This window comes from Phocoena phocoena, chromosome 4 (assembly GCF_963924675.1).
Source record: "Phocoena phocoena chromosome 4, mPhoPho1.1, whole genome shotgun sequence".
Lineage (NCBI taxonomy): Eukaryota > Metazoa > Chordata > Mammalia > Artiodactyla > Phocoenidae > Phocoena > Phocoena phocoena.
In genome coordinates this window covers 111,871,767-111,891,972 of record NC_089222.1, presented here as the reverse complement: position 1 = coordinate 111,891,972, position 20,206 = coordinate 111,871,767, and the positions used below count along the sequence as shown (strand labels likewise).

Sequence of the window (20,206 nt, the reverse complement as noted above, 5' to 3'; positions counted from 1 at the left end):
AACTACAATCCTGCAGCCTGTGGAACAAAAACCACATTCACAGAAAGATAAACAAAATGAAAAGGCAGAGGACTATGTACCTGATGAAGGAACAAGATAAAACTCCACAATTAAATGAAGTAGAGATAGGCAACTTTCCAGAAAAAGAATTCAGAATAGTGACAGTGAAGATGATCCAGGGCCTTGGAAAAAGAATGGAGGCAAATATCACGAAAATGCAAGAAATGTTTAACAAAGACTTAGAAAAATTAAAGAACGAACAAACAGATATGAACAATACAATAACTGAAATGAAAAATACACTAGAAGGAATCAATAGCAGAATAACTGAGGCAGAAGAATGGATAAGTGACCTGGAAGACAGAATGGTGGAATTCACTGCCACAGAACAGAATAAAGAAAAAGAATGAAAAGTAATGAAGACAGCCTGAGACCTCTGGGACAACATTAAACACACCAACATTTGGAGAAGAGAGAGAGAAAGAACCCAACAAAATATTTGAAGAGATTATAGTCAAAAACTTCCCTCACATGGGAAAGGAAACAGCCACCCAAGTCCAGGAAGCACAGAGTCCCAGGCAGGATAAACCCAAGGAGAAACATGCCGAGACACATAGTAATCAAACTGACAGGAATTAAAAACAAAGAAAAATTATTAAAAGCAACACGGGAAAACAACAAATAACATACAAGGGAACTCCCATAAGGTAAACAGCTGACTTCTCAGCAGAAACTCTACAAGCCAGAAGGGAGTGGCATGATATACTTAAAGTGATGAAAGGGAAGAACCTACAACCAAGGTTACTGAACCCAGCAAGGATCTCATTCAGATTCAATGGAGAAATCAAGAGCTTTACAGACAAGCAAAAGCTAAGAGAATTCAGCACCACCAAACCATCTTTACAACAAATGCTAAAGGAACTTCTCTAAGTGGGAACCACAAGAGAAAAAAAGGACCTACAAAAACAATTAAGAAAATGGTAATAGGAACATACATATCGATAATTATCTTAAATGTGAATGGATTAAGTGCTCCAACCAAAAGTCACAGTCTCGCTGAATGGATACAAAAAAACCCCGCATATATTATGCTGTCTACAAGAGACAATTTCAGACCTAGGGACACATACAGACTGAAATTGAGGGGATGGAAAAAGATATTCCATGCAAATGGAAATCAAAAGAAAGCTGGAGTAGCAATACTTACGTCAGATAAAATAGACTTTAAAATAATGCTACAAGAGGCAAGGGTGGACACTACATAATGATCAAGGGATCAATCCAAGAAGAAGATATAACAATTATAAATATATATGCAACCAACATAGGAGCACCTCAATACATAAGGCAAATGCTAACAGCTATAAAGGAGGAAATCGACAGTAACACAATAAGAGTGGGAGACTTTAACGCCTCACGCCAACGGACAGATCATCCAGACAGAAAATTAATAAGAAAACACAAACTTTAAATGACACAATAGACCAGATAGATTTAATTGATATTTATAGGACACTCCATCCGAAAACAGCAGATTACACTTCTTCTCAAGTGCACAGGGAACATTCTACAGGATAAATCACATCTTGGGTCACAAATGAAGCCTCGGTAAATTTAAGAAAATTAAAATCATATCAAGCATGTTTCCTGACCACAATGCTATGAGATTAGAAATCAATTACAGGGAAAGAAATGTAAAAAACACAAACACATGGAGGCTAAACAATACGTTATTAAATAACCAAGAGATCACTGAAGAAATCAGAGAGGAAATCAAAAAATACCTAGAGAAAAATGACAATGAAAACATGACAATCCAAAACCTACGGGATGCAGCAAAAGCAGCTCTAAGAGGGAAGTTTACAGGAATACAATCCTACTTCAAGAAACAAGAAAAATTTCAAATAAAAAATCTAACGTTACACTTAAAGGAACTAGAGAAAGAAGAACAAACAAAACCCAAAGTTAGCAGAAGGAAAGAAATCATAAAGATCAGAGCAGAAATAAATGAAATAGAAACAATAGCAAAGATCAATAAAACTAAAAGCTGGTTCTCTGAGAAGATAAACAAAATTGATAAACATTTAGCCAGACTAATCAAGAAAAACAGGGAGAAGACTCAAATCAATAAAATTAGAAATGAAATAGGATTCCATAGACACCTCAGAAATACAAAGCTTCCTAAGAGACTACTACAAGCAACTCCATGCCAATAAAATGGACAACCTGGAAAAAATGGACAAATTCTTAGAAAGGTATAACCTTCCAAGACTGAACCAGGAAGAAATAGAAAATATGAACAGACCAATCACAAGTATAGAAATTGAAGCTGTGATTAAAAATCCTCCAACAAAACAAAACTCCAGGACCAGATGGCTTCACGGATAAATTCTATCAAACATTTAGAGAAGTGCTAACACCCATCCTTCTCAAACTCCTCCAAAAAATTGCAGAGGAAGGAACACTCTCAAACTCATTCTACGAGGCCATCATCTACCTGATACCAAAACCAGACAAAGATATCCCCCTAAAAGAAAATTACAGACCAATATCACTGATGAATATAGATGCAAAAAATCCTCAACAAAATACTAGCAAACAGAATCCAACAACATATTAAAAGGATCATACACCATGACCAAATGGGATATATCCCAGGGATGCAAGGATTCTTCAATATATGCAAATCAATCAATGTGGTACACCATTTTAAAAACTGAAGAATAAAAAGCATATGATCATCTCAATAGATGCAGAAAAAGCTTTTGACAAAATTCAACACCGATTTATGATAAAAACTCTCCAGCAAGTGGGCATAGAGGGAACCTACCTCAACATAATAAAGGCTATAAATGAAAAACTCACAACAAACATCATTCTCAATGGTGAAAAACTGAAAGCATTTCCTCTAAGATCAGGAAAGAAACAAGGATGTCCACTCTCACCACTATTTTTCAACATAGTTTTGGAAGTCATAGCCATGGCAATCAGAGAAGACAAAGAAATAAAAGGAATACAGAAGAGAAAAGAAGAAATAAAACTGTCATTCTTTGCAGATGACATGATACTATACATAGAATATCCTAAAAATGCCATCAGAAAACTACTAGGGCTAATCAATGAATTTGGTAAAGTTGCAAGATATAAAACTAATGCACAGAAATCTCTTGCATTCCTATACACTAATAGCAAAAGATCAGAAAGAGAAATTCAGGAGACAATCCCATTCAGCATTGCAGCGTAAAGAATAAAATACATAGGAGTAAACCTATCTAAGGATGTAAAAGACCTGTACTCAGAAAAGTATAACACACTGATGAAAGAAATTAAAGATGACACAAAAAGATGGAGAGATATACCATGTTCTTGAATTGGAAGAATCAACATTGTGAAAATGACTATACTACTCAAAGCAATCTACAGATTCAATGCAATCCCTATCAATTTACCAATGGCAGTTTTTTCAGAAATAGAACAAAAAATCATAAAATTTGTATGGTGACACAAAAGACCCCGAATAGCCAAAGCAGTGTTTAGGGCAAAAAATGGAGCTGGAGGAATCAGGCTCCTTGCCTTCATACTATACTGCAAAGCTACAGTAATCAAGACAGTATGGTACTGGCACAAAAACAGAAAGATAGATCAATGGAACAGGATAGAAAGCCCAGAGATAAACACACGCACCTACTGTCAACTACTCTATAACAAAGGAGGCAAAGATATATAATGGCAAAAAGACAGTCTCTTCAATAAGTGGTGCTGGGAAAAACTGGACAGGTACGTGTAAAAGAATGAAATTAGAACACTCCCTAACACCATACACAAAAATAAACTCAAAATGGATTAGAGACCTAAATGTAAGACTGGACACTATAAAACTCTTAGAGGAAAACATAGGAAGAACACTCTTTGATATAAATCACAGCAAGATCTTTTTTGATGCACCTGCTAGAGTAATGGAAATAGAAACAAAAATAAAGAAATGGGACCTAATGAATATTAAAAGCTTTTGCACAGCAAACAAAACTATAAACAAGAAAAAGACAACCCTCAGAATGGGAGAAAATATTTGCAAACGAATCAATAAAGGATTAATCTCCAAAATATATAAACAGCTCATCCAGCTCAATATCTAAAAAAGAAACAACCCAATCAAAAAATGGGCAGAAGACCTAAATAGACATTTCTCTAAAGAAGACATACAGATGGCCAAGAGGCACAGGAAAAGCTGCTCAACATCACTAATTATTAGAGAAATGCAAAGCAAAGCTCCAGTGAGGTATCACCTCACACCAGTTAGAATGGGCATCATCAGAAAATCTACAAACAACAAATGTTGGAGAGGGTATGGAGAAAGGGGAACCCTCCTGCATTGTTGGTGGGAATACAAATTGATACAGCCACTATGGAGAACAGTATGGAGGTTCCTTAAAAAATGAAAAATAGAATTACCGTATGACCCAGCAATCCCACTACTGGGCATATACCCAGAGAAAACCATATTTCAAAAAGACACATGAACCCCAGTGTTCGTTGCAGCAGTATTTACCATAACCAGGTCATGGAAGCAACCTAAATGTCCATCAATAGATGAATGGATATAGAAGATGTGGTATATATATACAATGGAATATTAGTCAGCCATAAAAAGGCACAAAATTGGGTCATTTGTAGAGATGTGGATGGACCTAGAGACTGTCATACAGAGTGAAGTAAGTCAGAAAGAGAAAAACAAATATCATGTATTAATGCATATTTGTGGAATCTAGAAAAATGATATAGATGAGCCGGTTTGCAAAGCAGAAATAGAGACACAGATGTAGAGAACAAACATATGGACGTGAAGGGGGGAAAGTGGGGCATGGGGGTGGGGGTGGTAGGATGAACTGGGAGATGGGGTTTGACATATATACATTAATATGTATAAAATAGATAACAAGAACCTGCTGTACAAAAAAAAAAAGAAAAGAATAAAAAAATGCTGGCTGTGGGAATGTTGACAACTCCAACATGGAAGAAACTCTAGATATGGGGCTAGATAGTCACTAGTTCACTGAAGATGGGCTTATTGACACAAATGAGGAAAGCAGTTACCACAGCAAGGATACAGCTTTCCTAGAAGTGATGCTGGCAAAACTACATTAAAGGAATTCTCAAAGGTATTTCATGGAACTGAAAATCCAAACTATAGAATGTTGGAAGCCGATCTAAGCTTAGAAAGGAGTCCAATTCACCAAGGCATATAAAAGATGTTTCCTCTGTATAGGAAGTTACATGACAAAAAGGCAAGCACTAATCAAGCTACTGTTGACATGTTTTATACACAGAAACCAAACACATTAATTGTTTGCATTTCAAATGTCTTAAATTACTGTGTGCTAAATAAATATTAGTCTTGCTATTGTTTAAATTTTCCTTTACATGTATAATCTACAGTAAGAGGGATTTTAATGCTTTGATAAACATTTTAAAGGTTGTAAAACAATTGTAATTTTCTTTTTGATTATTGAGTTTCTTTTGTATGGTTCAGCTTTCACAGTAATTTTTATGATACCTCATCACTGTGCAAAACAAGGACTAGGTGTACTATCAATTCAGCTTCAGCATCTTCAATGTGTCCTCTGCTGCATTTTGGGTGTTCTTAATCAGGAACTTCCTTACTTTTTTTTTTTTTTTTTTTTTTTTTGCGCTACGCGGACCTCTCACTGCTGTGGCCTCTCCCGTTGCGGAGCACAGGCTCCGGACGCGCAGGCCCAGCGGCCATGGCTCACGGGCCCAGCCGCTCCACGGCATCTGGGATCTTCCCGGACCACGGCACGAACCTGTGTCCCCTGCATCGGCAGGCAGACTCTCAACCAGTGCGCCACCAGAGAAGCCCTCCTTACTCTTCTTAGATGAAGGATATCTGCAGATGGCAGAAGGGGAGTTTTCCCAGGAGCTTCTAGGCAGTCTCCTGAGAATTACCCACTTTGGTGCTGTAGGCAGCTCTGATAATCAAGAGCAGCTTTCAGCAGTATCTGGGCCGTATCCTCCTGAGAATCACTGCCTTCGGTGCTGTAGAGAGCTAAGTTTATTAGCAGTGGCAAGTCTTATACTTTTGGGTCTGCTGAAAGTCAGAAGTAAGCTTCCTCACCTTTACTTTACCAGCCCTTGCATGTCCCTAATAATAAATCACTTTGTAATATTTGTAGTGGTGTCTGTCTTCCTGTCTGCCCCTGATTAATACAATATTTAGCACCAGAAGAATTTCCGAGGTAAGAGCCATCTAAAGATGAGTTTTTATATTGGTTATCTCACCTAGTGAGATGTGAAGACAGTAGTGAGTTTATTAGTGTTAAATGAGATGGTAGTCCATAAGACAAGGTGAAAAAGTGTATAGGTCAGGATGCAACCCGGAAGAAGAGAGGCCATTATGAGTATTTAAAACACAGGGACTTAAAAGCAGGAATTTGGTTACACTGTTTATGAAAAAGGCTAGAATGCTTTTGGGGGCGGTTGATACATCTCTTTACCTGTATAGTTCTACTGAAACTACTCTGGCTTCAGGCCAATCCCATCTCTGGAGTAGCAATTTCATTCAGCTTTACAACTGATCTCCCAGCTACTGACATTTATCCCCTACAAAGTACATTTTAGAGTATCTTTCTGAGCTACAGCTCTTATGTGCACCATAACATAATGGGGGAAATTGGCTAATGTCCTATAGACTCATGGTCAAGTCCTAACCTGCAGTGAGATCATGGGCAAAAGGCTCCTGAGTCAAAATTTTCCAGCAAATACAATGAAGGGATTGGGGTAAATGGTAGATTTCACATCTTGTTAGCCTTAGAACATTTTGTTCAAAGAAGTGCTACGTGGACTTAGATAAAAGTAGAGTTGCTCTGAATGAGGAATGGTGGTGCTGTGTAGACTTACCCAGTCAGCAGCCCCAAATGCTTTGCCCCAGCCCCCTACTCACCAAGTAGTTCTCATGGGGATTCCCCAAATAGCAAATTATGAAAATCATTAGAGGAGTGGATTTTAAGGTCCATTCAGCTCTAAATATTATTTTTCTCCTACTTTGTAAATAATCCTTAATGACTGTATAATCAGTAAAATCCAGTCTTCTTAGTTTAGATATTGAAGGTCATTTATAAACTGGTTCTAACATCATTCCACCATCAAATCTCTTTTCCTTCACAGAGTCTGACTCTGAACTACTAATTCATGTTGAATGAATTAATAGGTGTTCAGAAAGCATTCAGTGTAATTTCTTAATTCTAATATAACAATATGCCTTCTTTCTATATATATATATGACCTAATTCACCTACTTACTTTAACCTTACACATGCAAAGCCTAATTCTTTTTTTTTTTTTTTTTTTTTTTTGCGGTATGCGGGCCTCTCACTGCTGTGACCTCTCCCGTTGCGGAGCACAGGCTCCGGACGCGCAGGCTCAATGGTCATGGCTCACGGGCCCAGCCGCTCCGCGGCATGTGGGATCTTCCCAGACCGGGGCACGAACCCGTGTCCCCTGCATCGGCCTCTCAACCACTGTGCCACCAGGGAAGCCCTAATTCTTGATTTTTTTTTTATCAGTTAGATCATTTAGTTTCATTGGTAAGTAAATCATTTAGGATTGGATTTGCTGCATTAACAGAAAATCCTAAACATTTTAGTACATTTATAAGGGCTTTTTTTTTTTTTTACATAAAATAAATCCACAGTAAAGGCAGGCCACTGTTGTATGATTGATCCATAATCACTGGAAGTCTAGCATCTTCTATCTTTCCTATCTGCCATCGAGCATATTAAAGTTTCTCATGACCTAACATGAAGGCAGACCTCCAGCCATTTTATCTGCATACCAACCAGCTGAAGGAAAAGGTAAAGGCTATTGTTAGTAAATGCCCTAGTTTTCTGTTTTACCTTTTAAGGAGTCTTCCTGGAAGTTCTACCTAATTTCTTTCTTTGCTCGGAATTTAGACACGTGGATGGAAAAAGGATGTCTTTTGGCACCTGAATAATTGTTCTATTATTGTAGAAGACAGAAGAATGGACATTGGATAGGAAACTTGTACACTCTGCCATGATAGCAAATCTATTCGCTCCTTTGAGACTAACAGCATACTAAATTGTGAAATTCTATTACTTATTTATCTTTACATTCCTAGAACCTGGCACAGTATCTCAATACATGAATTAATAATAATGAATGAATAACAACTTTATCTTACTTTAAACTGGCATTTGGCTAGCCTTCCAGAATGTCAAGAAGGGGCCTACATCATACTTGTTCTAGGAATGTGAGAAGTACTAGAAATAACTGGCCAGTGAGGAGAGAAATGATTTGTATTTGGGAATTCTTCAAAAGAAACTACGTGAATATTACTGACTTTCTTTCTGTAACTGCCTGTCAATAAGTATACATATCTCTCTATATATTTAACCCAAGTTTAGTTCTTAGTTTTGTCCAATATTTAGTTTATCTTAAATTTTTATATTACCTTCAGATTTCTAATATAACAAATCTTTAATATCTATTTATAAAGGAATAGAAATATGATAAAAGATGTAAGAATTTATTGTTTTGTCATACAAAACAAAAAAATCATTTTTTCATATATACTTTAAGATGTTTCACATATTATAATGCAATTTAACATCCTGCTGTCACAGTATTGGGAAGAAATCTTCATGACTCTAGATAATCCAAGTTTTAGGCTAATGGAATATCAAGGGAAGCTCCTGTACTTCTCATTAGTTCTAAGTGGTTCCTCAGCAACTAGTCACAATATGGAAACACAAAGCTACAGACTATGCCATCATGACAACCAAAGCTGTATTTTTAAATTTTGCCTATCTCTCTATCTATCTATCTATCTACCTTCTATCTTATCATTCATATACCTACTTCCTTACTCCAAAAATGATTTAGATGCATTACAAATATATACTACAATAAGAGATATAAAAACAAAATTTAAAAGTAAGGATAATGAGAGCAAAGGAAGATTGGGGTAACAACAACAAAAAGCAGATCAACCCAGAAATTAGGTAATTAAATGAAATGCATAACATGAAATTATACTCATTTTATAGAAGTTGGACTTCAATCTGGTTCTAAGATTTCTTATAACCTTGGGAAACTCATTCCAGAGAACTTTGAGATCAGTATTTGGGGATCTAGTTAAACAGCTATCAGGAGAATTCTGAACCTAGGGAAATTAGATTGTCCACTGACAATTAAATTATGAGATTAAGAAGTGGTTTTAATGCAAATATTGACTCCTAGATAAGCTGACCTTGAAGGAAAGTGAACTGAACACACACACACACACACACACACACAGAATAGTTTGAAAGAAGAGTTATTGGTCATGGAAGCATAGAAAAAGAAGAGCAAGTTATCTTCAAGTTAGTGTATCATAACTATCTTTAAGCAAACATAGTGGGGTTTTTTTCCCAAAATGTTTATCGATGCTCCTTGTGGATGAGAACTGAGTTAAACAATGTTAAATAAGTTCTGGAAACACTGAGTTAAATGTTAGACCAGTTTCCTTACTATAGGTATTCCCAGGGCCTTTAATATTTAATTTGCATTATGAGTCCGTAAGGGGGACTAAAGCATATAAGATTTCCCAAACTCAGTTGACAATTATGACAGATGCTATGCTATATTTTTATTGCACTGTTTCCCCTTCCTGCAAAAAGAAAGATCTAGCCTCCCCTGCAGTTAGGTCAGAACAGTGTGACTGAATTCTGGCTAAGAAGGTGAAACAGGAAGGGTGTAAGCCACCTCCATCCTGGACGTACTCTTGTAATTCTACAGTTTTCTCTTCCATTGTGACTTTGGAGGTCACATATTCCAGATGGCATAACTACAAGATGGAGAGGGGCCACCTAGTCTGCACTGAAATGAGATATGAAAGGAAAATACTCTTGTTTTGTCCAGTTGTTAAGATTTTAGGACTTACCTGTAATTTCAGCCTCACTTTGCATAGCCTGAGGATTGTAGGCAAGCTCCTAATTTTTGGAGAATATTTACAAATATAATTTCTTAACATGAAATGTTGTACCAAGGTAAATGGTTGAAAAACATATGCCTGAGTATCTGAATGAATTATTTTGCCTATGGGATTACTAGTAAGTCAAATGTGGAACAAGTTTTACCAAAAAACCCCAAGTCTTGGTTTCCAAATGTTTTATTTGCTCACTTGCAGGCCACTACTCAAATAATTAAGTATAGTATCTCAGTAATCCAATACAGATCAACAAGACATACGTTTTAGACATTTGCTTTCATGTAGTCATAATTTTAGAGCTTTGCTTTGTCTGTTGGTCAGGGAAGGAGACGGGGAAAGGATGGTTGGTTATCATTATTTCAGCCACTTTAGAAAATTGCTTTCAAGCTCTTAGCCTGCAAAGTTCAGTCTCCTTTCAGTTTTGGTTTGTCTCCCTGGAACACTGGGTGTGATTTGTTGTAACAATACATTTCCTCTGTAAAGGAGATTTGTCTGTTCAGGCATCTCCTTTGACACAATTAAAAAAATATATTAACTAAACTCTACATTTTATTTGAATTTCACCAGTTTTTCCCTAATGTTTCTTTTCTGTTCCAGAAGCCATCTTGGACACCACATCCCATTTAGTTGTCATGCCTCTTTAGCCAGCTCTAGGCTTTGACAGTTTCTTAGACATATCTTGTCTGGCATTTCCTTGTCTGGGTAGGTGTCTCTATGATGGTTACTCTTATGTGTCAACTTGGCTAGATTATAGTACCCCGTTATATAATGACAAGCTAACTTAGGTGTTATAGTGAAGGTATTTTGTAGATATGGCGGTTAACATCTACAGATGGTCCCTGTTTTAGGATGCTTCGACTTAACGACTTTTTGACTTACAATGGCATGAAAGCAATACACATTCAGCAGAAACTGTACTTTGAATTTTGAATTTGATCCTTTCCTGGGCTAGTGATAAGTGGTAAGATACACTGTTGGGATGCTGGGCAGCAGCAGCAAGCTTTGTGCCCATTCTGACATGATCATGAGGGCAAACCACTGACATACTTAGAACCATTCTATCTTTCGCTTTCAGTACAGCATTCCATAAATTACATGAGATAGTCAACACCTGATTATAAAATAGGCTTGGTGTTAGATGATTTTGCCCAACTGTAGGCAAATAGTAAGTGTTCTGAGCACCTTTAAGGTAGGCTGGGCAAACTGAACTGTGATGTTCAGTTTGTTAGATGTATTAAACACATTTTGACTTGCAATCTTTTTAACTTAAGATGGTTTTATTGGGCTATAACTCCATTGTAAGCATAGGAAGACCCTTATGATGAGTTGATTTTACAGATTACTCTTGATAATGTGGGTGGGACCTCACCCAATCAGTTGAAGGCCTTAGGAGCAAAAAACTGAGGTTTTCCAGAGAAGGAATTTTGCCTCAAGATGGCCATATAAGCTCTTATCTGAGTTTCAAGTTTTGCTAGCCTGACCTACAGATTTTGGACTTGCCAGTCCCCATAATTATGTGAGCCAATTCCTTAAAGTAAATCTCTTTATATTTGCCTTATATATATTATATAAAGAGATATGCACACACATATAAAATCTTATACACACATACAAAATCCTATATGTGTAATCTCTTGATATATGATCTCCATATTGTATGTATGTACACAATGTATATGTATACACGCATGTATATGTATTATATATGCAACCCTTTTGTGTGTGTGTGTGTGTGTGTGTGTGTGTATGTGTGATATTTTTCTCATGGTTACACTAGAATTATAGGTTTTGGGGATTGTATTTTTGCCATTCTCATCACTCTCATCACATCATATGGAGAGTACATGTTATCAACGTGTCTTACTGATGATGCTAACCATGACCACCTGGCTGAGGTAGTTTTCCAGATTTTTCCACTGCAAAGTCATTATTCCCTTTTACCTACTCTGCTCTTTAGAAGGTGGTCACTAAGTGCAGCCCACACTCACAGAGGGAGTTGGGGGTAAGGAGAGTTAAGCTCTACCTTCTTAAGGGGGAGTGTCTATGAAAATCTTCATCATTCTCCTGTACGGGAGATTTATCTCTTCTCCCCGTTTATTTATTTACTCAATCATTTATATCAGAATGAATTCATAGGTATTTATTTTATATGTTATACAATAACACAACATTTATTTTATTGCTCAAACTATTTCAGGTATGACCATTGAGTGCCTTTCAATTAATCCCTGTTTCCCTTTGACACACTCCATTCTTTTGATTTGGGGGCATCTCCCTACTTTCTGGCACTATAAGAAGTCCCAGGCTTATCTTGTATATTCCCTACCCAGTCCTAGAATCAGCTATTTCTCCAAGGAATCCTGGTTCATTCTTTTAGAAAATAACACTAGAAACAAGGATCTGGAAGCTGGGTGCAAGCTCTTTTAAATTTTTGTTTCTATGCAACACATGACAAAAACTTGAATACTGTCTGGAACTTGAATACTATCTTGCCACAGAGTGTGGGGCATTACATGCCCTAGTTTGGCTTCAAATGCCATCCACTTCCCCCAGCGAAGACATGCAAATCCAACTAAAGACAAACAAGAGAATTCCCTGGTGGTCCAGTGGTTAGGACTCTGTACTTCCACTGTGGGGGGCCTGGGTTTGATCCTAGGTTGGGGAACTAAGATCCCACAAGCTGTGAGGCCAAAAAAAAGACAAACAAACAATACAAATGAGGGCATCAAATTTTTACCCTTGATCCAGAGATCATCAGTGATCCATGATGGAAGACAACAGAGTGAGTTGGATGGGCATGAGCCTGGACCCAAACAAGGATAATAATCATCACTTTTCAGAGTTCAGGAGACTCAGTGATAATGTGCATTAAGTGTCAACACAGGGCATAGTAACAAGAAAGCACTCAACACATGGTAGCCAATGCAGTAGGTCTTTAAAAAAAAAAAAAAAATATATATATATATATATATATATATATAGAGAGAGAGAGAGAGAGAGAGAGAGAGAGAGAGAGATAGAGATATTGATATATAGATATGTATATCTCCTTGTAATTAGTAGAATTAGGCATACTACTGCTGTTTCTATATAGCTGAGTGATGCTCACTTATCATAAGAAAGATTAAAGGGGATAGGGAGTGACTCTGTGTGTATGTGTTGGAGGAGGGATCTCTGTATCATACGATTGGTTTTAATCAATAGTTGACAACGTGGCTAGAGGCATCTGTGAAATGAAATTACATGCAGTGTTTTTCATTATTTATATTACTGGGGTGAATGGAAGGTGACACTACAAACTCAGTTAAAAAGAATCCCTAGTGGATATAAATAAAGAAGCAATAAAACTATTTCATTTCCGCCCTCCTCTCTTTCTAGAGGAAAAATAAAAGACTTATAGCCAAATAGGCTGAGGTGAGAAATTCCCTAAAAGGATTAAGACATATATATTGCATTTTATTGCAAGATCTGCAAACTACTTTGAATCCAAATGAAATCACTCTTGTTCAGATTGATGCTCTTAATATGGCCATATAAATTCTGGAATCAGTGAACTTTGTGAGTTTTCAGCTTACTTACAAATTATATGTATGTCTGTGTGTATGCACACACCCATGCATATACTATAAATACATGTATGTCAGAAGGGTTTTATTCATACATTTACAGCTGTTTCCCACATTAACTTAGACAAGTATGCACGAATAATTTGAACACTTACCTCATTGAATTTATATCCTTGTGCAGCAAAATAATTTGGCATGATAGCGATTCTGTTAGTTTTCTGCTTTCCATTGTCTCTTTGTAAGTACCAGACAACTGGGGAAATTACAGATTGATGGCTGATAACTTTCTGCTTTCTTCAAGAAATTACTTTTGTGCAAATACTTAATGAAGATGTGTGTTTCTAATGACAGTACAGACTTTCAATCCAAAAAATGATGGGCCAAACTGTTTCTAAACTATGAGCTCTCTTTTGCAATTCTTAAGTTTCCTCTGTCATTTGTTCCTCCTGCCAGCAGTGTATACTGGGCTGTGAGCAGAAGGGGAAGAAGGGGGCTTCCCTGGTGGCACAGTGGTTGAGAATCTGCCTGCTAATGCAGGGGACACGGGTTTGAGCCCTGGTCTGGGAGGATCCCACATGCCGCGGAGCAACTAGGCCCATGAGCCACAACTACTGAAGCCTGCGCGTCTGGAGCTTGTGCTCCTCAACAAGAGAGGCCACGATAGTGAGAGGCCCGCACACCGTGATGAAGAGTGGCCCCTGCTTGCCACAACTAGAGAAAGCCCTTGCACAGAAATGAAGACCCAACACAGCAAAAATAAATAAATAAATTAATAAACTCCTATCCCCAACATCTTAAAAAAAAAGGGGGCGGGGGAGAAGGAAAGAGAGACCCTCGACACCTGGTTGCTGTGTTTCACTGGAGGGCACCTGTGGCTATTTCACTTTGTGTACGGTTTACCCTGATCTACTGGTTACCATTAAGAGGTTGCTAACTTTTCTTCATAAGGTTGGGTTACTTAAGAGCAGAGTCTGAGAGTAGCTGGGACAGTACACTGACTGCATGAGAAGGAATTCACTGGGACTTTCTAGTGCCTTCAGAGAAGAAGCTAAAATAAAAAAATAAAAGCAGTGGTGGAGGAGGTCTGATGTTTTGGTCATCTGCAGTGGTGGTGGAAATGCAAAATTCCCTTCTCTGTAAAGCAGCCCACACCCCCTGCCTGGGACAGTACGGATAACAGTGCAGAAGCCTCGAAGGACAGACAAGTGGCAGGTGATGGGGACAGTGTGTTCCTGACAACAAACTTGGAAAATGTCTACAAATGCTGACTCACCATCCATGTAGCTATCGATCAAACAAGAGCCTTTTATAAAACCAATGACGATGCTCTTTTTTACTAATTGTCTTAAAACCATGGAAAAGTCACTGAGTGCTTTCTAAAATGAGGCACTGGGAATTAAGAGCTATAACTTGAACTCAGGTCTTCTAACCATTGTATCACACACATCCTTTGAAGCTCAGTGCAGGTTTCTAAGTGAAACAGTCTATGCAACAGTCTTATATGAGGGTCAAAGACCTCTCTCTGGTACAGCAGAAATGACAAAAAACCCTGTAAGTAATAAGTAAACTTGTGAATGACATGCCCTTTGGTATAAGCAGATCTATCACAAAATCCCTTTTTTTCATGTAAATAAACATCACATTCTCTGCATAGTTTTTGCCAAGAGTTAAAATCCAGATGTAATATTTTAAATTATGGAGACAAAAACACTTATAACTACTGTATCTTAATTCCTCATACTACCAATTAAGAAATTCTGCCCTAAAGTATGAATGTTTCTCTGCAATTCTCTACAAATCACCACTAATAAGATAATAGAGCAGAAAAATTAGTAGGGAGTTCGTATGATTTTTCTCCCCCTGAAGGCTGGCTTTAGTGGGAAAATTTATCTACATTTCAAGCCTCACGCATTGTGAATGATAAATGAACTCTATTGCGTAAAGGACATGACATTGCTGTGCCTTAGATTTCTATTTTCTTTCATCAGAATATTCTACCTAGCAAAGTTCATAGCTCAGGGCTTGTCTCCCTATAAGCAATGTGTAGATTAATGAAACCCCACCACTGTAAAGAACCGTAGTTAAGGGCATGATTCAAAACAGGCAAAAAGAAATAATATGAGAGGTGTAAGGCCAGGCAGAAAACTGCTTCCCTGTTTTGCTTTCTATTAGGTATGTCTGCTCTGGTTCATTCTAAACAGGAAGAGCAAGAGCAAACCTATTTTATGATGCTTTCATCACCTGATTCAATGGCTGCAGGACCAGAGACAGTGAAAAGATATTTGCCCTGAAGCTGCAAGCAGAACACTAGAGGAAAACACATTACCCTTCATCGTTTCCCCCAGATCTATCTGCTCTCTCTCCTGTATTATTTGAAGAATAGGCTCCTTATCCAGACAGCCTCCTGTATGAGCCCGCATAGCAACGGCTATAACCCTGATGGGTGACAAATGTTGAGTTGATATTGCTAAGGGGAGTGTGGAGTCAAGAGGAAAAAATACATGCATTCTTTTACAGTTGCTACCATAAAAGTCAGTTTATTGTCACTGGTTATTTTTTGATCTTGAGGAACATGGTGGCTAAATCCCTCATTTTATGTTAGAGATGAATACATCAGCTAAGAGCAGGGCAAAGTGAGAAACATCAAAGGTACAGAAAAGAAAATATGAAAGGAGGTGACCCTCAGAGTTCAAGTGCTATAAAGTGAGAGACATTCCAGGAAAAATGTTTACAGTGCAAGTTTTGATTATTAAAAACTATGGTATTTTCTGAGTAAGCTAATATTAAACTAAAACATCAAGCATCATTAGCATGAGGGGTAAATTCTCTTTTGGATAATAGAGCAATTACTAATATTTGCTAATATTAAAAAATGATGGAAAGATATCTGTTCTCATCCGTGTTTTCTAGAACATAAAAAATTAAAACGGCAAAAATATTTATCCTAAAAAAGCCAACAAAGACAGATCACTCTCATTTTTGATGTTGGTAATAAACACAGCAGAGGAAAAAGCCATTATTATAAGGCAGAGTAAAATTTTGCATCTCTCTGTTGTGATTATTGAAAATGTTTAACCAGTAAAAAGAAAAAAACTTCCCACTGGACTACATGATGATGAGAATGTTATTGAATCAAAAATGAAGATGTAAAGTGAAATACAGTACAAATATTAAACTGTTCTATAAAGGCTGTTTGATACAACAGGGAAGAAAAATCCAGCTATTACATTCTACTTGGACTCAATATTTTATTTCTTTGCATGTATTTTTATGTTTCACACCTAAAACATCTGTTTATTGTTCTTGTGGCAGGGGAACACTTGACAAAGGCAATTAACTTACATTACATTGTTAAATTCGAACTTTACACTGTGAAATCTAAAGACCATAATAGTAAGGTCAATCAACATAATGAAAATATAGCAGATAACTGCTCTGGCCTTTATGACTTTCCACAGAGGTTGAAGTCAAAAAAACAAACAAACAAAAAAATGAGTTCTAGGTGTGAAGTAATCTGTCATTTTTTAAAGAGTCATGATAGAAAATTAGCATATCTCTTTATACATAAGAAATGCAAAGGTAAGAAATTATAAACTAGAACACAAAACGTCATGGTTGTACATCATGTTATTATCAATAACAGGCACAGTACACAAATCATGGCAGTGCTAAGACGTTAATAACACATCTGTAAGGGCAGAAGCATTACAGAAGGCTTTCAGTAGTCTTTCCTAATGTGTGTCATCATCATCTGGCATCGCTGTCAGGAAATCAAACTATTACTGTACTTTTGAAATTAAGGCAAATAACATGTGTCAGACCTAGATTCAAGGCTTTACTCAAGTTATAAGAAAGATGGTTAATATGCAGGCTTAGCTATAAAAGGAAGTCTCTTTTGCTAATCTCTTCCATTACTGAACCAGTTTTTAATAGACTTTCATGTACTCCTTATTAGTCATGATAATCAAGCTAAAAACAAACAAAAAAAGAAGCAGTCAGTATTAATGTAAAGGAAAATATTAAATCTTTTAAAAAGTGACAGATACTTTATGTCTCATAAGTGCATCATAATTTCTCAGTTATGAATGAATTATCTGTGGCCTGCTATTTAATAAACCAAAGGGGTAATTTCATGATGGAGTATCCCATGGAGTTGAGATAGTTAATTCAGCTTCTAAAAGCGTTGAGGTTTAGAGCTCAAAAGTAGCTTAGATATCTGAGTTATTTAGTATAATTTCAACTTACCAAATAGTACCTAAAGAAAAAAATAGTATTAATCCCCACGCCTAGTCCATCGTGCAATGTGCACATATGTGGGGAAGGTCTCAGAGTTGAGAGAGGCATTTTAATATTCACTTTAAATCGATCCCCATAACATCACAGCAAAATAAACATTATCAAAGGCAATTTTGCAATTTTTTTTATTGACTAAAAGTAAAAGATAGTTTCTGAAATGTTACAATTACCAAGTCAGGCCTTCAGAAATGAAGATATTAGCATCTACCAAGATACTAAGTGAACAAGAGATCACAAGATAAAACTTATGCAAAATAAGGCATGGATGAGTTCATAGGCAACAACTTTTATCTTTAACACAATTCTTAGTTTTATATTATTATTATATACTTATTACAGTATTTCTAAACACAATTTGAAAAAGGAGAGTAACAATCTTGGTATTTTATAATTTAGATCAAGAGATACCAGAACAAATAAAGTCACCAGATATCGCCTTAAAAATATGCTGTATACATTCAACAGAAATAATCAAACATGACACATGATTCAAATCTGAACTTAAAAGGACTAAATAACTGGCCTGTAAGGCAAAATTGTTTGAAGACATGATATATCACACTTCATCTGAGGATCCTAGCTGTTCAGATGGCTGGAAAATATAGTCTAGGATCTCCAAAATTCCAACAAATATGTTCCCCTCTCCTCCTTAAAGAAAAGTTTGACATTCATTTTCATGAACCAGTATTGAATTTCAGACATCTGACATTTAGGCTAGACAAATATATTTTGAAAAGCTTACACATTACAAGCTCTGGGACAACAAGCGTGGGAAAACAAAGTGCACATCTTTCTTTGCTGGAGCTGAAATCAGATCTCTTCAGTTGGGCAGGTCCACATTCTGAAGGACGAGGGCCACTCGGTTTGGAATGTACACCTAAGACAACACAATAGAGTCAGTGCATTTGAAAGAAAAACTGGGAGTGATGTCATCATGTCAGAGAGACTGAGGCATGATGCAGTTTCACATTTGCCTAAATTACAGTTACCTTTACAATTCTACTGGCTCTGAGGAGACTCAAATCCCACAGTTCCAACAGTTCTGGCATCAATGTAAGACTCCTTTAAAACAGTCACCGCTAGAGGGCCCCATACGCTTTACAAAAACCAATGCTCCTCAGACACTAGGGACAGAAATAGCCCTCGCTGCTCCTTTTAGGCGCTATCAGGTGGTGAAGGAAGGCTGCCCTCCAGTTCACAATGTTATTCTATTCAGGGGAATAAAAGTAACATACAAAAGATTGCTCACATCAAGTCACTTTTATTATCGTTCTGGTTTGTGTTTTCTCCTGTTATTTTAAGAACAAAACCTTAATGGTAACAGTAAAATTTATCCTAAGTGTATTCTAGGCTCCGATCCAATTTAAATCAATCAGGAAGCTTGCCACTGCACCGAAAATACAATCCACATTCTTTGCCTGCCCCGCGGAGTCCTGACTCAGCTCCTTCTTGAAAAGGTACAGCTCTCATCTCAGATCTGCTCTTCACTTACCCCTTCTCCCCTCACCAGGCTCTGGCCACAGGGCCCTTCCTGTTCCTTGAACACTCCACATCCTTCCCTTCCTCTTGGTCTTGGCCCCTGCCTTGCCCCTCTGTTCAGAACACTCTTTACCTGGTTAGTTCCCTATCTCTTAGATCTTGAAAAATCCCAGTTCCACGGAGACGTATTCCTTGATAACTCTATATCTGATGGTATCTCCATGCCATTTCCTATCACAGCATCATTTTTGTTTTTTTCTGAACACTTAACAATTTGTAATTCTTTTTCAAGTTTATGATCAATCCTTCCCACTAGACCATGAGGTTTACCAGGGTATAGGCCATATATCTTCATATTTCTAACTTTTAGTAGGTGCCAATGGACAAAGTAGGTGCCAATGATGACTAAATAAAAGAATGAATGATGGAGTAAGTAACAGAGGGATCAATATGTGCATATTTCACAAGATATTCTTTAATACACTTAAATCTAAAATAATTTTTATAAAGCTGAGAAGTGATTTGAACTGCTTGATGCTTATCTATGTGCTGTTTTACACATATTTAATTACCATTAACAAAGCAAACAGTAAAAATAATATTACAGATTGCTGTCTTCATTGTGACAGTATCTCTCCATTTCTGACTTTGTGAATATTTTACTATTTTCAGTCACTTTAACTGAAAACTTGACTGATGGTTAAAAAAAATAAAAGGCTTCTATAGTTTAGAACTGGAATGAAAAATGCAAAGCAAACAGGGCTTTAGGAAAAAAAAAAATTAAAGAACAGAACAGCTGATTTTCATTGACTGAGACCACTGTATGTCCAATGCATGTCAACTCTGCAAATGAACACAA

The 20,206-nt window shown here is 37.0% G+C and overlaps 1 protein-coding gene across 1 annotated transcript in view; it reads right to left on the bottom strand.

Moving 5' to 3' along the window:
* Positions 1-17,975: 17,975 nt before the first annotated feature.
* The window catches only part of GBE1 (1,4-alpha-glucan branching enzyme 1), a 298,444-nt gene continuing 296,213 nt past the window's right edge, over positions 17,976-20,206 (bottom strand). Inside the window, exon 16 of the mRNA XM_065876297.1 lies at positions 17,976-18,745. Coding sequence (XP_065732369.1) covers positions 18,689-18,745 — 57 coding nt within the window. The 3' untranslated portion in view covers positions 17,976-18,688. The remainder of the gene's footprint in view (positions 18,746-20,206) is intronic.